The sequence below is a fragment of the Cryptomeria japonica genome, chromosome 9, assembly GCF_030272615.1.
Source record: "Cryptomeria japonica chromosome 9, Sugi_1.0, whole genome shotgun sequence".
NCBI classification, from domain to species: Eukaryota; Viridiplantae; Streptophyta; class Pinopsida; order Cupressales; family Cupressaceae; genus Cryptomeria; species Cryptomeria japonica.
In genome coordinates, this window is record NC_081413.1 from 492,458,726 (window position 1) to 492,482,555 (window position 23,830).

The 23,830-nt window shown below is 35.4% G+C and overlaps 1 protein-coding gene across 1 annotated transcript in view; it reads right to left on the reverse strand.

Moving 5' to 3' along the window:
* Nucleotides 1-16,891: 16,891 nt before the first annotated feature.
* LOC131079683 (aspartate aminotransferase, cytoplasmic isozyme 1) overlaps nt 16,892-23,830 on the reverse strand; it is a 40,326-nt gene continuing 33,387 nt past the window's right edge. The window contains exons 2-12 of the mRNA XM_058017702.2: nt 21,631-21,702; nt 19,765-19,826; nt 19,573-19,656; nt 19,346-19,445; nt 19,065-19,185; nt 18,784-18,947; nt 18,509-18,646; nt 18,239-18,360; nt 18,065-18,159; nt 17,826-17,946; nt 16,892-17,279 (exon numbers count right to left, since the gene is read on the reverse strand). Of these exons, the coding sequence (XP_057873685.2) occupies nt 17,195-17,279; nt 17,826-17,946; nt 18,065-18,159; nt 18,239-18,360; nt 18,509-18,646; nt 18,784-18,947; nt 19,065-19,185; nt 19,346-19,445; nt 19,573-19,656; nt 19,765-19,826; nt 21,631-21,702 (1,164 nt within the window). The 3' untranslated portion in view covers nt 16,892-17,194. The remainder of the gene's footprint in view (nt 17,280-17,825; nt 17,947-18,064; nt 18,160-18,238; nt 18,361-18,508; nt 18,647-18,783; nt 18,948-19,064; nt 19,186-19,345; nt 19,446-19,572; nt 19,657-19,764; nt 19,827-21,630; nt 21,703-23,830) is intronic.

A 23,830-nucleotide genomic window follows, 5' to 3' on the forward strand; every position in this document is an offset into this window, starting at 1 on the left:
CAATGACATCCTTGTAGCTAGACAAACAAGCTTTTCTTAGATCATAGCCAATGTCTTTGTTGACATTTTGGGTGAACATCTCTACCATTTGTTTTTGTGGAATTTCACAAGAGCATCTGCTGGCTAGATTCCTCCATCTTTGTAAAAATGGTGCAAAAGACTCTCCATCCTTTTGCTTGGTGTTTCACAAAGTAGTGACTGATATGTCTGTCTCTATGTTGTAGGAGAAATGTTGAATAAATGCCTCTGCTAAGTCACCCCATGACTTAATACCAGGTGGAAGTTGGGAGAACCATTCCATAGCTTGATCGCCTAAGCTTTGTGGGAATAATCTCATCAAATATGTCTCTTCTGCTGCTACCTCAATGCAAGCTGTGAAAAACTATCTTATGTGTGCCTTAGGATCCCCTTTTCCTCTATAATTATCAAACTTAGGTGTCACAAAGTGTGTAGGAAAAGGAGGCATTGGAATGCTCTTCTCAAATGGATAAGGACATATGTCTCTCATTGTGTATGTTGGCTTCAGTGTATTTATGTCCTCAAGTCCCTGATTTGTTGTTCCAAATTTCTCTTAGGTGGAGATCGACTTCTTGGACCATACCCCATGCTTGAGGCACCAATTGGAGGAGGAGCATGTTGCATATATGGATGATATTGATCATACACATGTTCATATGGAGGAGGTCTATAATGATGCTGTGTATATGGACCACTTGGTATAGATTCATGTTGAGGAACGAAATATCTACTTTGTCCATGTATACCATACTCTATAGGAATGTCATGAGTTTGTTCTAGTGTGTTGCCCCCAAATTTGACATGGGGTTTCCTTGTGTCCAAATTTTGAGCATGCCTTTGAATATCCAATTGCTTTGGTGGTTGATCCTTAGCATTGATATGCGATTGAGCATATTTTTCTGCATAAGACTTCCCTAATGGTCTACGAAGATGAGTATCATGTGCTTGACCATGTGTGTATGGGACCTCTGGTTTTTGAAACAAAGATGATTTTGATTCAGGCACCATATGTGGTCCTCTATTGCCTCCACTATTAGGCCTCCTTTGATCCATGTTTTTGGTGAGGTTGTTGCAAAGGTCGATTTTCCATTATTTGAGACATGTCAAAATCATGAGGTATCTTGGCTCCACTTTGTGCCATCATTTGTAAGAAATATTGTCTATTCCTCCTCATTATTTCCTCAACCAATCGATTGAAATGGGGATTCATAATGGTTTCTTCCACTTCTACTGAATGTACGGAGAAGTTGTCCATATTGTCATTGTGTGTATCATTGTTGTTTGTAGTGTCCATGTTCTCAACATTTGGAATGTTTCTATAGGCATCCATGTCAGGTAATGTAGTATGATCAGAATTGAAAAAGATATCATTGTCATACTCATAAGAACTCATGTTTGTGGACTCTTGAGCCTCTTTAGCTTCTCTCCTAGATTTTTGTAAACCGGTTTCAACCATGAACTAGGTATTGACCAAGATGTGTGAGACTAGATGAAAATGGAAAGAGTATGGAAGATCAAGAGTTGGATGGAATGTAAATGAATCTGAGGTTTACTTGCAATGACCAAAGTGTAAGACCAAGTATGTATGTAGTAGAGTAGGTGTGGCTTCCAAAGAGAGGATAGTTTCTCTTGATGAGGTAAGTTGACCTTGACTCTAAGTAAGACCAAATGAGACCCAAAGGTGATAGACCTTGATGAGGGACCACTTAGTAAAATGTTGTTGTATGTAGTGTGTTGACAAAGTAAGATGAGGACAAGCAAGTGACCTTTTGACTTAAGTTTAGACAAATGTGAATGTAATGTAAGGTGCAAAGCAATGATGGACTTTGTGAGACCCAAAGACAGGTTGAATGCTTGGTGAAAACTTGAAGAGATAACCTAGGAAGCTCAAGAATTCCGAAACTGACTGTGTTTGTTTGTTGGACTGTAAATTTTTCCAATTTGTGAAGTTGCTTGTTGTGATCAAATCTGAATTTTTGACTGTTTTTTTGTGACAAGAGGACATCGTGTTGATGAAGACTCAATGTTTGCAAGTGTTTAGACTCAAAAATGACTCAAAAGAAAGTGTGTTGTTTGATGTAAAATTGTTTTGCATACACTTGAAGACACAAAAGACACAATGTTTTGTTGTTTGGTCTTGAATGTTTGAATGTTTAAAATAAGTCAAGCACAATTCTTATGGCTGGCCAAGACAATAGTTGTTGATCCCACATGGAGTTTCCCCTAAGGCTATGCTATTCAGAGCAAATACTTAGATGCTTGACCCCACTGGCTCCACCCTCGGCACTCACTTCTCGGGGCAGCCAAGCATCAGTCCCCACGAAAACTCCCCGTGGTGAACTTTGTATCTCTACTAAGAACCGTATGTGTGTGGGCTACTACCAGAGGTCCGACCTCATGCCCCAACAACTAGAAGGATTTGGGCTTCTAAAACAAAAAGGTGCTAGTAAGGGCATCCGCTCGTGTGGCCATACATGCGGCACTTTCAGCTCTGTAAATATAGAAGGCTCCTAGCCGGTAGGGGTTACGCCCTACAAATGATCAAATAAATTTGATCAAATGGGTTTATGGGGAGACATAGTGTCGGTATGAACTAATCAGCACGCGTTATTCATAGTTTTCACCATGAATACAATTGTTTATAGTGGTTTGGAAGAAGATGGCTTTTCTTTTGCTACCACTTGGGTCGTTCTCTCCTCACTAGTAGTCCTAATGACCACATAGGGAGATAGGCCCTCTAAAGATTAAACAAAAAGAGCCTATTGCTCAAGACACAAAAGACAATGGTTCAATTTTAGTGCACCAATTGAAGTGTTTTCTAGTCTATGAAAACAAGGCACACAATAAATATCAAAAACCCTTGCCAAGGTCCTAGAACAAAGATTTGTTAGTAGTTTGGATTGTTTCAAATGATCACCCCTTCCTGCAAGCACACAGGTTAGGTAAATTTTAGATCCAAAAGACTTTGTGAAATAGGGGCCTTTGACAAAATTATTTTGCTTTCAAGACAAGCTACACCAATTTCGTTAGCTAGATTTGCAAATGTTAGCTCAAAATAATCCAGATCTAAAAAAAAATAAAACCGAATGACTAAAAACCGAATCAATAAAACTCCAAAAATGAAATCAATGCACACAGACGTGGTTACCCCAAACACAGACGTGGCTCTCTGACGCAGATGCACTTCTGTGAAACACAGACGCGGTTTTAGAACGCAGACGCGACTTCTGGAGACAGACGCGCCTAAAAACACCACAGACGTGACTGAGGAACATAGACGTGGTTTTCAGAATCTGCAAAAATAAAATACTGTCGAGGATGTAGATGCGATCCAAGATGTCGTAAATGTGGCAAAAAACCAAAAACGCGATCCGAAAGTACACAGACACGAAAATACCAAAATGTCGTCGAAAATGTCAGATCTGCAACTTCAAAATACAATATCTGCAACAAGGATGTTAAATGCAAAAGGGACAAGAGTCCCATCGGGCATGCCAAAATGTTTACGGTGAAAATGGATACAACAATAATAATATTGAAAGACTAAATAGATTCAACCACAAAACCCTAGCCTAAAAACAACAAAGATCCACCATAACATATGAAGATTACCTAAGACAATGCAAATCAAATGAAATCACAAAGATTATACCATCACATGTCCAATAGGGCTTTGATCTCCATTCTTCCTATCTCCATTGATCTTGCTTCATATATTTGCTCTCATATTTTATGTGCACAAGAGCTCAACAAAGAACGGAAATGTGGTTGCAAGTAGGATCGCATATGCAAGTAGTGGTTAGCTTGATTCATTAGCTAGGTAGTTAGGGTTTGATAATGAAGGAAGTATCCTCTTATATAGAAGACACTATATGAAATGGAGGGATAAGATTGAGAGGTGTAAAAGAGGTCGGCTATGATTAGAGGGTAGGTAGAGAAAATAATAAAATAATGAAAGGGTAGGTAGTGTAGGAATTAAGAGATGAATGACATGTGTCATGGGTAGAAAAGGTTAATAAATTAATTAAATAAATAAAGATTCATTTAATTAATAGAAGAATAGGGATCAATTAAATAAATAAAATATTTATTTAAATTTAGGAAAAAGGATAATTTAAATAAATAAATGTATTTATTTAAATGAGAAATAAGACTAGCAGAGGATAAATGAATTAATTAAATAAATAAAGATTTATTTAATTAATAGAAGAATCAAGCTAAAGTAATTAAATAAATAAAATATTTATTTAATTAGACATGACAATTTTAGGTGTCTACAACATTATATGTATTAATTTAAGGTCTCTTACTTATAGGTCACACAAATTAGAAATTTATGAGGTTAAATTTAAGGTGTGTAGTGTTTTTATATGACAAATTATATCAAACATTTGTGTGAACTTATTGGCTCAATTAAATGGTTACATTATATCATATATGTAATGTGACAAATTATGTCAAACATTGATTAATTATTTCCTGATTTTGTAGTGTCCGTAAACACCCACACTAACAAACATTTTTCCCTGTTTGTTCTGTGTGCATATTTGTTTACTATGTATGCCAATGCAATTTACAAATGTTTGCAACCTTTACCTTTATTTTGTTCCTTCATATTCATGTATGTCTATAGATTTGCATGTGTGTATCGATATATACTTGTTTTTATCTATATATACATGTATGTATATATACCTACATGTATGTATCTTTATATATACCTCCAAACTAGTGACATGGGAAGTAAATGCAACTATTAAAATTTCAAATGATAACCACTGAGAAAGGAAGTAAATGCGATGGGATTGATTAAATGCATATGTATATGTTGTTGTTTACATGTATATATGTACTTATATATGTATGTCTGTATGCATGTACATATGTGCGCATGTAGCTATGTATGTATGTATGTATGTAGGTATATAACATGTACTAAAATTTAGACCATATATATTTTTATTTTTTTACTCTTTCACATAGCTGATTTACGAGTCCTATTACATCATTTCAGACATGGAATAAAACTATTTCCAACAATAAAATTGAAACACAATGCAAATTTAGTAGGTTTCAACTATTTGCCAATTTGGGCACACACACATATTCATTCAACAATCACATGAATTGATCCCATTCTTGATATTTTGTACTAGGTTTTTTACCACATATTTTTATTTGTTCACTCTTTCTCATAGGTGATTTACAAATCCAATTACATATTTTCAGTCATAGAAGAAAACTATTCCACACCATAAAATTGAAACACTGTACAATTTGATAGGTGAGTGTTTTTTGCCAATTTTGGCACACACATTTTCATTCAACATTCATATGAATTTATCTCATGTCCTTGTTAGAACTTTAAAGTGGCACTTTAATTTTGTTGTGTTGGATTTTTACTAGGGTGCTTAACCTTATATGAAGCGTATGTTTTGTTGTATTTAATAAAAACATAGTTGCTTGTTTTTGGCTTATATGAAGCCTGTTATTTTTAGTCGATTTCTACTTCATCTACCACGTGTACAATGCTCATTGGTTTAAAGTGTCAATTTTTTGGCCAATTTGGTGTCTACACCCAGTAGGTGGGAAGTGGCTATCCATCCCTTACAATGCACCGATATATAAGTGATGATGTTTTAGGGTAACTTCTATATTGGTGCATCATAAGGGCGAGATAGACATTGAACTTTCAATCATGGAATAAAACTGTTTCAAACCATAAAAGGGATATAGAAGGCGAATTTAGTTATGTAAAACTAGATTATTTCATTAAGATTGAAAGGATACTTGTGTGACTTTGTTGGGGGGGCGGGGCGGCTTATAAGTGTGCACCCTATGTTGTAAGGTCCATAATATGCAATAAGTGGACCTCTAATCTAAATGACATGTTGTCCATTCATAACAAACGTAATTTTTGAAGCAGCGTCATGGTTGGCAAGGTTTGCCAATATTGAATTGAACAAACCATCAACATTATTAACAGGACCATGAAGAACAATCGTGTGCACATATAAACATATGTATATAGTTATGTATATGTCAATATGTAAGTGTATGTATATGTGTGTGTGTGTGTACATACATATATTAGCTATGTATATGTCATTATGTAAGTGTACATATATATGTGTGTGTGTGTGTATACATATATATATGAATACAATAAATTAGAGTTTGATGATGTAAATGTTGTTGGTGGAAAATGCTACTTCTGAAAATCCAAAAGGTAATCATCGAAGTTGAAGGGAGACTGGTGTTAGTTGTGAGCATGTTGTGGAAGATGAACCAAGTTGAAAAGACTGAAAGGGAACACATTTGGGACCCTAACGTATCCAAGACTCTAGAAAAGGCAGTAATGAAAGGAAAGAATGTTAGACTTTTAGGAGAAAAGGAAGACGAATTGAATGAAAAATAGCTCGATATTTTGTGCGATGTAAGGTGGATGTAAGGGGAAGGGACGTGCAGTAGATGTGGGAAGGTGGCAGAGTGTATGGTGATGACGGGAGTTAAATTTGATCATGTTGAATGTATAGTGTGCCAAGGTGGAGGTTTGCCACGCGGCCACACTGTCCACTTCACAAACTGCATCTTACACCTACTGGTTCATGTCTATCCCTATCATGTATTAGCATGTGTTTATACGAGATTAGTTAAATAAAAAAATTCTTAAATTGTAGACACCATGTACATCATTTACACATGAAGAACATAACATATTAATATTCAAAAACAAAACCATTAACATGTACCTCTGTAAAGTATTAGTCTTCAAAAATATTCAATACATTGTATACATGCGATGAATTAAACATATAATTCAATTCAAGAACATATAAAAGTAAAACTAATCAAAAAATTGATTGTATGTTGGATCAGTCCCTATATTAGACAAAGGAGGTAGGATGGGTATTAGTAGGTGATGGTGGTTGGCTGGTTGATGTACCACCAGGAGGGATGTTCTCAGCCCTTGTTGGTGCTTCTAGACTACTACCAAGTTTACTTGGACATGGGTTGGAAAATTGAGTGCATGCAACATATGAGGGGACCTTTGGACTACTAGTAACTTGACTTAGAAGTTAACTGCATGTAATGAGGGATGTTGAGTCATCTAAGTAGTTTAGCATGGATGGATAACTTTGGGGATGTTTATGTGCATGAGATCCCTTACTATTGGATGACTTTCAGGAATGGGATTGCTAAGACATGTTAACCGCCTTTTTCATGTCAATTCCCTCTATGCATCTTTAATAGCTTTTTGTTGTCTCTCATGTTCCTTAAGTGCCTTCTATTGCTCTTTTTTGGCCTCTTTATCCTTCTTTTGTTGTTCTCTGAGCTTCTCTTTTTCTTTAAGTTTAATTTCCTTGTATATTTTGGCTTGCTCCTTAAGTTCCCTTGCCACCAACCATGTTGTCTTGTTTTCCTCTATTTTTTGTTTCTTTTGGATTTTGATCTCCTCAATTTCCTTTTTCCTCTTCTCTTGTTCCATTAACATTTTCATGTAGTAATTAGTTGTTAAGAGTTGTGATTGTCGGTTGAGCCGAATTCCATTATCACCCTCTTTGGTTGGTTTTGTAGTGATAGTGTGCACAAGCAATTTTAGGAATTTACTGATAATTGGTTCTATTCCAGAAGCCAAAGTGTGGTTCTCTAGGGGGGAGTCAATGTTGTCATAATCTTCATCACCATTTACCTCTGAGTCTTGCATGAAATCTGCATCACGTAATCTGAGATGCAACATAGTAATGCACCAATTTGAGTACTACAAATGTGGGTGGTGGTGATGGAAAAGAGAAAGTGCCTTGGTCTTCTTGGGCATGCAAATAAATGCCTAGATTCATGGCTCCTTCCACCAACCATGATGGTTGACTAGGCGGTGTTGGAAGAGTAAAACTATCCTTCATGTCCTCAACTCAAGTTTCCACCATGTGATTTGTCTATTGATCCACATTGACTTGTGCAGTTAAATCTGCAAGAGTATTTTGAGGTGTTCGTGTTGTAGCCCCATCCACTTGTGAATTTGATAGAAATGTTTGTGCAACATCTTCTATTGAAACAACTCCTCCAGATAGACTAAGTATGTTTTCAACTACGAAAGCCTCCTCACTTACATTGAATTGGAAGGTGTTGTTGGGATGCATGTCGTTGAGTAGTGCATTGGGATGGAGTCGTCATGTTCCAATCCTTCTAAACCCTGTTGTGATATTTGATATTTTCAATGTCTTAAGCAATGCTTTGCGGCCTAGCTCTACAAGTTCTCCCCTCTTGATTTCAATTTTGGTAAATCTTGCTAGCCATGATGCTCATTAAGATTTGAAGTATGTCTTGAATGGCAAAAAAACACTCACATCTAGTGGCTAAAGTTTATGGGAGGTGTGCGTTGGAAAAGTTAGCAAATAAATACCTAGTTGTCTTGCCTCATGGATTGTGGTCAGTGCTACGTGGCTGCCATGGTCATCAAAGATCAATAAGTGCTTATTGGTGGCTAAAACGCTTCTGGAATTGATTGTGCAGAGTGGTGTAGCCAATTCAAAAATAGATCCTTTGTCATCCATGCATGTGGTTGGGTTATCATGCAAGCACCTGGTTCACAGTTAGTTATGTAGTTTTTCAATTGCTTCTTGCCCTTGAACAAGTAAAACCCTATAATTCTTTGCCCTATAGCATTAACACAATAGAGAATGGCAATCCATTCTCGACTCTTTGATATGGTGTAAGAGACACTCCTGCTTCCTCTTCTAGCAAGCACCCTCGTCGCCCCATTTCGGCTTGCTTGGATACTAGTTTCATCGCAATTCCATATGTGATGAGGACCATAAGAATTTGCAGCATATACTTTCGACAATGTCTCATAGAAAGTGGTCACAACAACTGGTCTGAGGTTTAGTGCCCGAACTTTTTCAAGGCCTTTGGTTGTCCAAAAAGTGAGTTCTGGATATTGTGCCTTAAAACAAGTCCATCAAGACTTACCAGGTAGACCATTCTTGAAAGGGTTTGGTCTTCTTTTGCAAATCTTAGCGACCTCTGCCTTCAAGTTTAGAATCTCAAGCCCATGTCCAACTGAAGCAATCTCCTTGCACCACTCAACAATCAGAGATTCCTCTTCCTTGGTGATGACAGTATGAGGTCCTTTCTTAGAGGTGGTTGTCAGCCCACCCAACCATTTTGAAAGTGTTGTTGTTGGGATCTTCCACCTTTTCAATGCAGCCCTCACTAACATGTCGTTATCTTCGACATCTTTAAGTGCAAATTTCATGTCATTAGTCGATCACAACTTATGTTGCATTGTTACATTTCATGGTCTTTGAAATGTATCGACCTCCACTACTACCGGTCCAGGCTCTTGATTGATCTCAACTTGAACTAGGGAATCGGGTTCTTGGGGGAATATGACACCTCTTTTACGAGTAGGCAACCTTGTGCTTTCTCTTTTGTTTGCAACATGCATTTGTTTTTCCTTCCTCATCTACAAAGAATACGTATAATGAGAAGTCTTACTAGTTAAAGCATCATTAAAAAAAATAAGGACCATTTTGACAATGCAAATGTTAACCAATTTGATATTCAATGCCACTTAATTTAGTGATTATTGACAATCACTAAATTAACAAAAAAGAAATATGTGATGGTTGAATGTTGTTTTACACTTCTAGTTCAAGTGTTGTATGTAATGTTTGCTGTTGAAATATGGTTGACTATTGCTAAAGTTTTTTGGGTTGTTTTGAATACATGGTTCAATGTTGTTTTGTACTTCTAGTTCAACTGTTGTATGTATGTTTTGTTGTTGAAAACATGGTTGATTGTTGCTAAAGTTTGTTGGGTTGTTTTGATAGAAGATGTTGTTTAGTTGTCGATAGATATAAGAACAAAACACATATATGTGGAAATGATACACATAACATTTGTAAAATTGCATTGGCATACACAAATTTGACATTTGCAGGCATATTAAGCATAGTAAGTGGGATAAAAATAGTAATATGACAACAAACTGGGAACAAAACACATTTATATGTGGGAATGATACATAAAACATTTGCAAATTGCAATCACATATACTATGTAGACATATACTGTTACAACAAAGTGGGAACAACTCTTAGCATATGAAAAATGCATTGGCATACATAGTAGACACATATAGACAGTTGAAAGAACAATTATATGTTTGCACTGTAAAATAAATAAGTTATTATTTGTAATAAGAATAAAACTTGGAACAAACAATGTTGTGTCTTCTTTGGTGTCTTCTTATGTCGATCTATCTTCTTTGATGTCTTCTTAGGTCACTGAAAACTCTTCTTGTCTTCGTGAGAAGAAATGAAAGAATTTTGTCTATTTGAACTTGATCAATCAATCTGTTGAGTGCTTGTTTGGTATGCCCTCTTTAATTTTTGTCCTCTTTTTATTTTCAAATTTGAATTTGCATTCAAATTGCAGGGTCGATTCATGTTTGCCATTAATTTGACTTGATATTTTTCTTCATTTCATTGCATTTATAAGGAGAATGGTGGCCTTATACACTTGATTGTGTGGTTGTAGGTGGGAAAGTGTCTCAGAAGACCAGTAGGTGTACACCCATCGTGGCTTAGATGGGACAAAATGTTCTTTAAAATGTTACGATGGTGCCAATACATGTTAGGGTGGTCATATCAAACTAGGGAAATGTGGTATATAGAGTTGATGGGCAGATGGGCTTGATGGGACAAATATATTTGTTATGACTTTAACGAGGTAGTGTAATTTTGTTGTGTTGGTTTTTTACTAGGGTGTTGAGCCTTGGATGAAATGTATGTTTTGTTGTGTATATAAAAAAGCATGGTTGTGTGTGTATTTTGCTAACGTTGCCCACAAAGAGCCAGTGTAGAATATGTCAATGATTTGATAAGTGTTCAATGAATTGACACCCTCTTGGGCAATTGGACAATTATGCAATACTTATGACTATTTTGAATATATATAAAATACAATACTTAATTGATATGTGTTCATTTTTGGTCCAATTAATAATAGGCTTAAAAGTGTTTATTTTTTTGGAAAAAAAGTTGGCATGTATCGATTATTTGTTGATTATGTGTGGGGCCCAAACGTGGTCAGTCCTATAACACATTTAGGACCCTGCGCATGAATCGGGCCCTCTCTCCTAGATCTGTCACGTATGAGAGGAAAAAGGTGTTAGATATCTAAAATAGAGGATAGGTTTATTGTAACCCTTAAATTTTGGGGGTTGATATCTAGCTGATACACATCCCCACCTAGTGGATTTGTACTCTTGAGTTTCTCTAGGGTAGATCTTTGTATTCTCTTGTGGGTGTTGTTATTTTCCTCATGTGTTTTGCTCATTCAATTCCAATTCATATGACTGATGTGCTTTGTTGATGGTTGAGCCCTTACAACTGCATGAAGGCCTTTGGAGCATTTAGGCTCTCAACTGATCAGAAGGATGACTCTTACTTGGGACAGATCAATCACAAAGACAGAGAATACAACCCCATTCCAATCAAACCCCTGAATCATAAATAGGTAGCACAATTCACACTGGAAAAGAATGACATTGAATATCAACTTAAATCATTTTGCACATAATTGATGCAAAATGATGATTCGTATCACCACATATGATGAGATTGATGTAATATAATTACATGTATGAATAAATATGCATAAGCATAGGATTATTTCTACACACATTCTGCATTCTGGTCATAAGATTATGTAAGATTTGAAGAAATTGTGTTCCAATGTTCCAGATTAAAGAAGATTTGAACAATTTGTATTCTAGATCTGAACATTGGTCTAACCAAACTAGTTTAAGATCATGAAATATATTTCTAGGAGTTCAAAATATCCAGGCTTGTGATACGTTTTTCGGATATTGGATGCTTTAGAGTATTTTGCTTACTATACTAATGGATTGCCTACTACTTCTAATTTGGCATGAAACTTCTGACAATTGTGTGGTGTTCTTATTGGTTATAAAAACAATTTCAGAAGCCCAAGTTGTAAAGGGGCAAAGGCCAAATAGGATCAAACTAAGTAATAATTTCTCATGTTGGAGCATGACATTTTGGTTACCCAATGTTAATATGATTAATCAAGAGTGTGCCTTTGGATGTTAAATGCAGTTCAGAGTTTACAAACTAGCTGGGATATTTTTTCTTCAACAGTTGGGTGCCAACGAACTTTCAATACTAAACAGTCAAAAGAAATCAAGGGTTTGTGGTGGCTTACTATTGTTGAAGGATAGCGTCGGTCAGTAATCTGATCAAACTAAGTCTTCTAAGTTGTCTAATTGGCCTAATCGGTCTAAGACAACTTAGTTGACCAATTAATCATATATTGTTATGATATAATAATAATTAGATATAATACGATTTATGAAATGATTAATAAATATAAATCGATTAGTTTATGAATCGATTAACACCTGTTCGATTCTTTATTAATCAGTATTATCTTACTTGCCTTTAGACGTGTTATGTCTAACTGATCTTATGGAGAGATGTGATGGTTAGGGAGACATGATGATTAAGAGAGTCGTGTTGGTAGGATTAGATATCATGCTACTTATTTCAGTTCGATCTCTCCCTCTATCCTAATATTGATAAGTGTGGAAGACCGAAGGTTAATATTTCAGTCCCACATTCTACATATTCAAACTGTCCAGAATCAACAACAGTTTGTGATCTCTATCATTGTCTTACACGGTCATCAATCAATTGAATTCTCCCTCTTGTTTTGTGATACATCTATTTACTACAGATTATCATTAAGGCAGATAGAACTCATAAGTTTGAACTGTATAGGTTCTATTCTCAGAGGAGAAACTTGTTCATAGAAATAATTTTGAAATTATAATCTGATCACCAAAATTTAACATGGTATCAGAGTAGGATTGAGCAAAGATCAGATCAGATTCATATAAGCAAGATTATCTTCTATTATTGTCTTCAAGTTCATCTATTTCTATCAACGTCAAGATGGTGAATGGAATTAGAGTTGAGGACAGACTTGAAGGAGCATTAAACTTCGTATCTTGGAAATTTAGAATCGTTCTTGCTTTGGGGGAAAACAAATTAGATGAAATCGTGATGGATGCGGTACTGGAACCAAAGGAAAAGGATGAAAAAGCTTCAATGGAAGAGAAAGAACAACAAAGCAATGAAAATGTTGGTTAACTCCGTGAAAGATCACATTGTGTCAATCATCTCCAAGATGACGAAGGCATTTGACATGTTCAAAACATTAGAGGAGATGTATGCGATCAACAACACGAGTCGATATCTCGCACTGAAGCAACAACTTCACCACATCAAGATGAAGAAAGGAGAATCTATCATGTTTTCTTCATGAGGATTACCGAATTGAGAGATCAACTCTCTACCATTGGACACACCATAAGTAGAAAAGAATTAACCATGTTGGCTTTAAATGGCCTATCATTTATTCAAGGGATAAGTGTAAGATCAAAACTCCCTAAGTTTGATTGATTGAAGATAGACTACATTCAAGAAGAGTCAAAATTTGCTACAAGAGGTATTGGCCAAAGCTCCACAAATGAAGATATTCATGTTCTTGTCACGCACTCCTCAAAGAAGGGTAAGAAAGGACACTCCAAAAGAAAGAAAGATAAGGAATCAAATGGTGCTCCTACACACAAAAGAAGGAAGGGCATTTCAAAAATCCAATGCTTTAGATGTGACAAATATGGTCACTACGCAATGAAATGTCCAACCAAGACTATGCCTCAAGCTTCCATTGCGGATGTTGGTGAGATTATTCCACAAAAGGATTTAGATGGGTTAATATTCTATTTGAAAGAGAAGTTTTTTTTAAGTTGAATAATGTTCATGAATTTAATATGTATTTTTTTTTTTATTCATGCAATTACATTATGCGTGTTATTTGTGAAACAACTTTGTCAGTAGATGTTCGCTTACGACAAACTGCATTTGGATATCTTGTGTTTTAAATTTATTCAATTTACTATGAGAAATTTGTCCCTTACATTTAGGACATCTTTAGAATCACAGTTTGTTGCTTTTCAGACTAAAGAGTTTTGAAGTTCTATTTGTGATGAAGAGATTGAAATTCAAGAGGAATATGCAGAGGACTTTAGTGGAGATTCTGAGATTTTGCATTTCCATTTTTTTATAAAACAAATATCTACCTGCAAAGGTGCAACAGTTCACTTGTGAAAGCCGTAGAGGCACTTGTGTTGGTAATGATAGCATCTAGGGTTACAAAGCCAAGTTGAGACAAGAGGGCTTTCTCAATGAGAGGGAGCATACTGAAAGGGAATTTTGTTCTAAATCTCAGGATGATCATATTCCTACCTAGAGCTCGATCTTATGACAATAGATCCATGGTGGTTTTGGATCTAGCACTTCCAACCGTATGATGATCATACCAGATGATGAGAGTCTCCTAAAGCAGGATATCTTCCATGATTGGGACCATGTGAGCAGGGGATGCTTCCGTGACAGAGGGAGCAGCTAAGAGGATGTGCTTCTATTGATATCTGAGGATCTTGGTTATATTGGTTCAGAGGGAGTGGACCATGTCAAGATGGTTTCTCTAGTGATCAGTCAAAGGACTATGATTCATGAGATGGAGTCCCATTTATGTAGGCTCAAAGGCCCTTATGCTGACTTTTAGGTCATGATATTCCTGGATAGAAGAATACTTGGTGAGCTTGGAATATATCAAGAGTGATGCAAACTCCAACCTTGTATTACATGAGAGATCAAAGCATGTGGAGATCAAGTCTCACTATGTTAGAAACATGATGGAAAGGTATGTTATTTAGTTAAGATAGCCTCTTTTCAAAATAAAGTTTGTATACTTTTGAGGTAAGCTTGGTATGGTGGAGAATGAAGCCCTAGCTAATATTGAGTCTCAGCATCATTGATTTGGTTATATGTCATATTAATGTAATCTTATATTTGAGAAAGGATGTTTAAAGTGTAAACTCTTGATTAATGCACTTCTCTTTTAGAAGGACTTGAGGTCTAAGCCATTTTTCTCACCCTCTGATATGGTTCATGGTGAATGTCATGTGTGTGACTCCATGACAAACATCACGTGAGAGAGTCCGTGATGATTTTCCTGTACTTGTGTGTTTATCCTTTGGATGAGCCATGGTGAATGTCATTGTGAGGTGACAATCTCACAATGATGAACACTTGTACATCTCGCCATTATTGTAAGGTGACAAACTCACAATAATGGTTGTATATATCATTATGGTGGATATCACATGAAGTGATACTATGGATATGCCATAATGATTGATATCTCATGAGGTGATATCTATGGATATGCCATAATGGAGGATATCATGTGAAGTGATATCTATGGATAAGCCATAATGGTGGATATAACTTGAGGAGATCTCTATGGTGGACATCACGTGAGGTGATATCCGTGGATAAGCCATAATAGTAGATATCACATGAAGTGATGTCTATGGATATGCCATGATCTTTGTTATAACAGTGAGGTGATAACCAATTGTTCACCATCCATGGGAGTAGCCATGGTAGTTGTGTTCTCTTGCATTCTCTCTCATGGATGTAGCCATAATAGATTCACTCTCTGAGAATAGCCATGGTGAATATCACTATGTGACTCAGATCTTGAGTGGGATTCCTCCCTAGCTAAGAGGGAGTGTTGAAGGATAGCGTCGGTCAGTAATCTGATCAGACTGAGTCGCCTAAGTTTCTCAAAAATATTACAAATGGACAGCTAGAATGTTTCCTCAGAACAAAGACTCCATGCATGCATGGTACTGTCAGGAATACGACTTCAAGCAATCAACAAGAAGTAACAGCAATGTGAAATTGGGGAGGTTGTCCATTAATAGTTTTAATAAATAGAAAGCACAAAGGTACCTGGTGATCCTATAGAATGGTAGATTTATTTTTTAATTGACTTCCAAGGACCAAGTGAAGATGGTAGAAATTAATGAATTTCCAAGAACCCGGTGAAGATCATCACCATGAGAACAAAAACATCAGATCTACCATCTATCAAAATTGAAAATAACAATCTGAACAAAGTTTATATAGGTCTGTACTAGTCTACAGAGAGGAGAGAGGACATTTTTGGTGTTTCCACAAACACTTTTACATAGTTTTTTGTCCTTTGCAACAATTTCAGAGTTCAGTACTGGGGCAGAAATTTTTTCTTAGTTTGCACTGATGGAAAAGACAGGAGAACAATCCAGAGAACTCTAACGTGCACAAGACTACAAATTTAGAGGATTCTAGACGATTGTTGAAGTAGATGGAAAACCAAAATTTATCCTAGAATTAATGTTGAAAACTGAAGCCAATATATGGAAAATTTGTTTGTAATAAGACTCTCATCTTATGCCATTCAAATCAAGTTTAAAAGCAAGCATCAAGCTTTACATGGGTCAATGAGTTTGACTCAAAAACTACACAGTTGAATCCTGATAGCAATATCATAACCCTAATATCCCTTTTTTAACAAAATGTAAAAGTATTTATATTTAAGAAAGTCTCTGAAGGGTAATATGAAAGCAAGCACTCTTTTCAATTCACTCCCAAGAATAATTCACAATAACATAGACAGATTTTTGACAGAAGCTAAGGAACAAACCTAACAGTATGCTCTTCAAGTCAGGCTGAATAATTTTAGAAAAAGATACACTACAAATTTTGAGAAAAACGCTGAGCATCATACAGCCATTTCAATTGCTTAAAGTCAACCAGAGAACATATTAAGAGTAATCACAATAAACCTAAGAGAAACTGCTATTTTCCACTGAATGTGTCAAAATTTGATCTACTAAATGCCATGGACACAAAGTAATCAACATGGAAGATACCATCCGATTGGACATTACAGCATTTATAAAAGACAAATAATTAAGATGTTATTTCCAAAAATAAATATCTCCTGATAAAATATAATATTTTGATACAGTGCATAAGTAGTTATGCAGTATCAAACGTTTCCGCCATTCTTATTTTTGCTGAGACAATATTTTACACTCAATTATATCCATCATATTGAACAACAAAATGTAAAAAGAAAAGGAAACCATTGAGATAACAAATTTCTGCAGCTTTTATCAAGAAAATCATTTTGGAGATTTAGGCCTTTCGTATGTTCTGTTCCAAAATTTATTGATTGGTAAATATTGCTGCTACCCTGCACGGGTGACAGCAGCATGAATAGCATCTGCAAGGTGTGGGACCGTTTTTGAACTCAGGCCTGCCATACTTATACGCCTGCAAAAGTAAACTCTAATAAGTATATTTGACTATTTGTAATCAAAACTGCTTTTGTAAAACGGAAAAGGAATGTGAAAATGGATATTGATCATCCAGAGCTACACAAACAAGACAGCATAGAATTGATAAAACTTTGAAAAGGGGGTCAAATTACACACACACAAAGACTGAATGTGAAAATGCATATGGATCACTGAAAGATACACACCCAAGGAAACATAAAATCCATAAACTTTGAAGAAAGGAAACAAGTCACGTATATAGAGACACAGAGAATCTGAGAGACAGAGAGGGTTGAGGGAGAGGGTTGAGGGAGAGAAAGAGGAAACCGTCATATGCCATATAAATATGGGCTGTCATTAACCTGACTTATTTTTTATTCAACCCAGTAAAGAGGAAACCGTCATATGCCATATAAATATGGGCTGTCATAAACCTGACTTATTTTTATTATTCAATCCAGTAAAAATGAACATTCCGATCTGCTAGATAGCCACAGTGTGTGTGTGTGTGTGAGAGAGAGAGAGAGAGAAAGAGAGAGACCCATCAGATGTCATATAAATATGGTACTCTGCTGTTGTAAATCTAACTTGATCTTTGTTCAAGCCAGTAAAAGTAAACATTCCGATTTGCTTTAAAATGTGGCTCCAATCTCCAGGAGTTCCTGCAGGGTAACACGTTGTTTAGAAGAAGAATTTACCAAAGGCATATAACGGGGTGTCAATGCTTCAAACTGGTCCATTATAAAGATCAAAATTTTGAAAGAAAATGTTAGGTTTTACCCCGGACTTTAAGAGCATTATACAGCTGGTGGCGCATGCTAATAATGCGATCTGCCATGTTTTTCAATTCAATAGTCCAATTATGATAAAGATTCCTGCAAGAAAATATGATACTATCACCATCCTTCTAAATATTGTTATACTAAAGGAGATGTGAATGTGTGAAAGACATACCTGTCACCCAGTATGGTTGCCACTATAGAAGCACCATGAATAGGAGGGCTTGAATACATTGGCCGAATAACAAGCTTCAATTGACTTTCAACTCTTTTTGCTACATGCTCACTTCTACATATCTGAAACAACATATAACCAAAGCACATATCGACAGTAACTACTTTCCCCTTTCAAGAACTTAATCTGGTCACTGAACCTTCAATGCTCATGATATTCAAGAATATAAGACGAATTTGATGAGTTCACAGGGGTGCATTAATTTCTTACAATGCTAAGAGCCCCTACACGCTCTCCATACAGTCCCATATTTTTAGCATAACTCTGAGCAACAAGGCATTCACCACCATCTGCTACAAATGAACGAACAGAGTATGCATCTGTATCAAGGCTTCCACTGGCAAATCCCTAAATTCGAACAAAGTCAATTGTCATATTTTATGCACAGTCAAAAAGACCAAAGCATACGTATGCTTTGGTCTCAATACCATTTCTATTATAGTATTATAGAAAAAAATACACTCGCATCTATGTAAATAGATTACCTGATACGCGCTGTCAAAAAATGGCAGTAGATCTTTACTTCTAATTAATTGACGGATTCCATCCCACTGCTCTTGGGTGGGATCAACACCAGTGGGATTATGAGCACATGCATGGAGAAGAACAATGGCACCAGATGGAGCTGCCTGGAGGTCTTCAAGCATGCCTGTCAGAAGTACAGCAAGATGGATCAAATATTTGTTTATGTGAAAATTAGCTAACATTCGTTCATAGCTCAAAATTTATCACTGGTACCATAATATAAAAAAGAAATCAATTTAACCTTGATAATCAAGCCCCCGTGTTTTTGGATCATAATAACGATAGGTATTTACACCCAACCCTCCAAAATGGAAGATCTTGGGATGGTTGCCCCATGTAGGTACAGGAATATAGATTATACGCTGCAAGGACACCAATACATCTCGAATGATAAGATGTAACTTTATATACATAGCATAAATAGCACAAGGTAACCGTAATAGAATTGATTGGTGTTTACAGCATATATGGTCACCCTACACTATTTCAATATTTTTGTATTTAATGAGAACGAAAACCTACTTGGCTATAGTGCCTTGACAGAAACTCAGCTCCAACCCTAAGGGAACCTGTTCCAGACAAACACTGTGCAGTGGCAACCCTTCTCTCTTGTATAGCTGGACTGTTGATATAAAACAGCATCAAATTATGAGAAAAATACTTAGGTTTCTTCTGTTCCATATTCATTAAAGAATAAGCTCTCTACTTTGAAAAGCTTTTACATTAAGTCTTACTTAATAAGCTTTTACCTGTCATTGCCAAGAATCAGCTTCGCACTCAGCTTATTGAATTCTGCAAGACCTGTTATGGGCAAGTACTCCTTATATCGGGACCTATGTAAAAGCATAGTTTGTCAAACCTGAGCACTTTAAGCAAAAGTATTTGTACATTCAGAAGTGCATAGACAACTATCCAAGTTCAATGTCAAACTAACTACATGCCTGTCTTGAATTAAGAGCTCCTCTGCTTGCCTGACAACGTTCAGAATAAGAGGTTTCCCTTCCTGAAATGTAGAAACAACACTCAAGAAAAATCAGATTTGCAATCAGATTGAACGATCTTCTTAATAAGCTTTAAGAATTATGACCAGCAGTGTTTACCATTATCACTTTATTGACACTAAAAATCAGATAGGACAATTTCAATGTGCTTATGATAAATTAACATTATACAATATTTAAAGTCAATCTTCTTCGCTAACTGCTTATGCTCAAAAATTTCAGGAATCTAAGCTTTAAAATATTTAAACTAGATAAAACAATCTAAGAACTTACTAGCATAGATATCTTAAATACTTCTAGCTAAAATATGTCGAGAGATATCAATCTCAAGGCACCTATCTATCACAAATAGCAGTTTCAATATAGGCGCCCTGAGACTGTTGTCTCTTGGCATCTTTTAGAAATGTGTATTTAAGATATCTATGCTAGTATTTATTAAATCAATTTATCTTTATTTGAAACATGAACTCTTCCTTCCGAAGGGTCAACACCAGCAGTGGGGGCATTCCATTTCGGCGTTTCTCAGTTCATCAATCTCAAGGCACCTATCTATCACAAATAACAGTTTCAATATAGGCACCTTGAGACTGTTGTCTCTTGGCATCTTTTAGAAATGTGTATTTAAGATATCTATGCTAGTATTTATTAAATCAATTTATCTTTATTTGAAACATGAACTCTTCCTTCCGAAGGGTCAACACCAGCAGTGGGGGCATTCCATTTCGGTGTTTCCATAGAACTGAGAAACGAGGAGGGGCACAGTATCAAACTTTGGATGGGGTTGCCGATTATAACATTATTACCTTCGTTCCGAGGGACCACGCCAGTTCGAAAAATATTTCTATAAATTATTTACTACATATTGCATTATATAATTATTTAAAAAATATTATTTATTAAATATATTACTTACTATATTTTTATTTACTAAAATACTTAGCTTTTGACTATTTTATTTACCGAATACATAGTGATTTCAATAATTTATTTACTTACTGTTTTTACTGTTCTATATTTTTCTTAAATCCAACTTGTGTTTTATTTATAAAGTACATAAAATCTACTTACTTATTTAAGATATCTAAAGATTTGCTTGCTATTTATTTAAGAACAAAATTCCTAAAGGAATAATATTTAAGTTATTTAAAAAAAAGTTAAATTTAAAATAAATTATTCACTACATATTTAATCATATAGCCATTAAGGGCATACTTATTTCATTAAAATTATTTTATTCATTGTAATTAAAAGAAAATAACCATCTGTACAAATACAAAATACATAATTTTATAGAGTTAAATCTTTCTATATATATATATATAAATTTTGGTTATTGATGTTGAGTACTCTCGTCCATACATTTTATTTGTTTTGAATATTTATTATTTTGGTATGTCGACTGTTAAATAATTTTTGTTAACACACTCATGCCAGTGCACTCCATCCCATGTTGCCGCTGGAGGTTACACCTCTCAGCAAAATAAGTATTCAACAGTTTGTAATTATCATTAGGAGAACAGGAATAGAGAACATTACAGATGAATGATTCTTCTCTATCATCATTCAAAGTTACAAAGTTGAGTGTCTGCTAGTCATTGGCTTGGCAATCAAACATACACTTAAAAATGCAAAACAGCCTACAATATAAACCAAGTATAAAACAGATATTCGTGACTAATATGAATTTTTTTTCAGAAATCAAATCAATAAGCTAAACTTCAATAACATTATATTAATGGATCTTAGGGATGGGGACTGGAATCACTTGAAAAATAAACTTCAGTGATTCCTGTATTAAGAATTTACCTCTGTTCGATATGCACCTACACCCAAATTCAATTTCACAGGGCTTGGATCCTTGTTGTAGGCAACTGTCACCTGGTCATTCATTCCAAGTCACAATTCAGCAACACTTTTTGAATGCCAAACAGAGAGAAAAATCTTATAAACACAACTGCTAAAAGGGTAAGGCATAAAAACTGCAACTTCAACAAGGTGATAAAAACTATATGTATCCTGTATTAACACAATTAGCATATCCTGTTAACACTTGGTCACATGAAAATACATATTAAATATGCAAGTTTACTTGAAAAACAAAATTGGGAAAATTCACTTTAACTGTGGCATACTCATCTTCTGATACACCAAAGAAGCTGTGATAAGCAAGCAATTTTGTGTTTTAAGCAGGTGCTAGTAAATGAGATTTAAATTGTAGATACTGAAGAAAAATAAAAGATTAACTTAACCACAAGTAAAACATCCATTCTATGCCATATGTAAGCAAAAACAATGAGTATTACTAAATAAGGTCAGATATTTTGCCCTTGTCTTTGCCTAATAAAGAATGTATTTTTGAATAATGTAACCTAGATAAAAATTTGAATGGAGTGAGTGAATTTGATTACTTACACGTCAATATTTGTTTATGTGTACATGTTGACTAGAGGCCATCTCATGTGGATTCAATGTGATTCTTATGTGTTTGTAAAATTTAACTCCAGATCTATAGGACTCTATGCATAGGCTTGTCATGCCCTGCCTAAGAGATCGCAACATTAATATATACTAATTGCAGGTTTTTTTAAAAAAAATTAAGCCCAGGCAATGAAGTTAATATGGTTTCAAAAGAGGCCGACCAAGATATATAACTATTAGTGATTTATTAAAGAGGGTGGTTGACTAAGAGAATATGAATAGACAAAACATGTTCCAAGCAGTGCCTATGAATAGATGTGTCCCTAACAAAATGAAGAGATGTAATTCCCTCTCTTTCATAGGTATAAGGAGAACAATTCATTTGTGGAGGGCATCCATTGAGAAAGCAATTGATCATCGACTGAGAAATCAGTTGAGAACCAATTGAGGAATAATTCAGAATATAAAATCAGAGTAGTAATTAATATATTTTACAAATTAAGTTATTGCAGCCATTTGAGAATAAATCTATTAAAATCAAGAATATCCCAAAAAGGGGCCTCACAAGGCTGTTGAATCACTTGATTGTGGCCCACTTCATTAGTACTTGTGAACCTTGTGACTGTGTACATGGCTATATGACTTCACATGTTAGTCTAATACTGGAGCATGATGAGCAAACGGTTATATAGAGGGAGGGGTGTGGCGGTGTTAATCAATATAGTGATAATCTCTTAACTTGCTTCTAAGAGACTCTCTATGACACTTACTCTAAACTTGATACTCTAACTCTAACACTTGATGCCTCAAATGAGCTCACAAGGCCTCTATTTATATATAATTATAATCATTACCTTTTACAAACATAAAACCATATTTAAAACTTGATCAATAATAATAACACCATTTACACAATATCGATAATCATGAGAAGAACACAATAACACATGATATTTATGTGGAAACCCTTATGGGAGAAAAGCACGACAAATTACTTGCTTATATAAAAACCTCTTACAAATTTTGTAGGCTCCAACCTACTAGAGGCACCAACCCTCATTCAATTTGTGAACGCTTGCCCACTAGAGGACCAACCCCTCATTCAATTCGTGAGCACTAGCCCACTAGAGGCACCTCCAACAGATAATGGTCATTTATATATCATGCTTATTGCTCCACATCTTTTTTTTTTGTTGGAAAATTACTACCAAGGGGTAGCATCCGTAACATTGATCATAGAGAAAAAAGATACATTCAACAGAAAGCAAACAGAGTCCTCAGCCTCTATAACCTCTTGAGCGACTCTTTTTTAATTAGAAATGAAGTTAAATAAAATTTAAAGTTGCTAACTATTGAGAAGGCCAACTCATTATAAGAGACATTGTTGGAATTAAAATGAAATAAGGAAAATTAAAAAGTCTTATGGCTGACTAGTCCATAAGATACAATAGTAGTTCTAAGCATCCATCATTGGCACTATCCAATGACAACTTGTTATTGCTCTGTTGGAAATATTGGCATTGATGTCAAAGGTGCTCAGTCAAGATATTGTTGTCATTGATGTCAAGGTGTATAAGCAAGATTAATT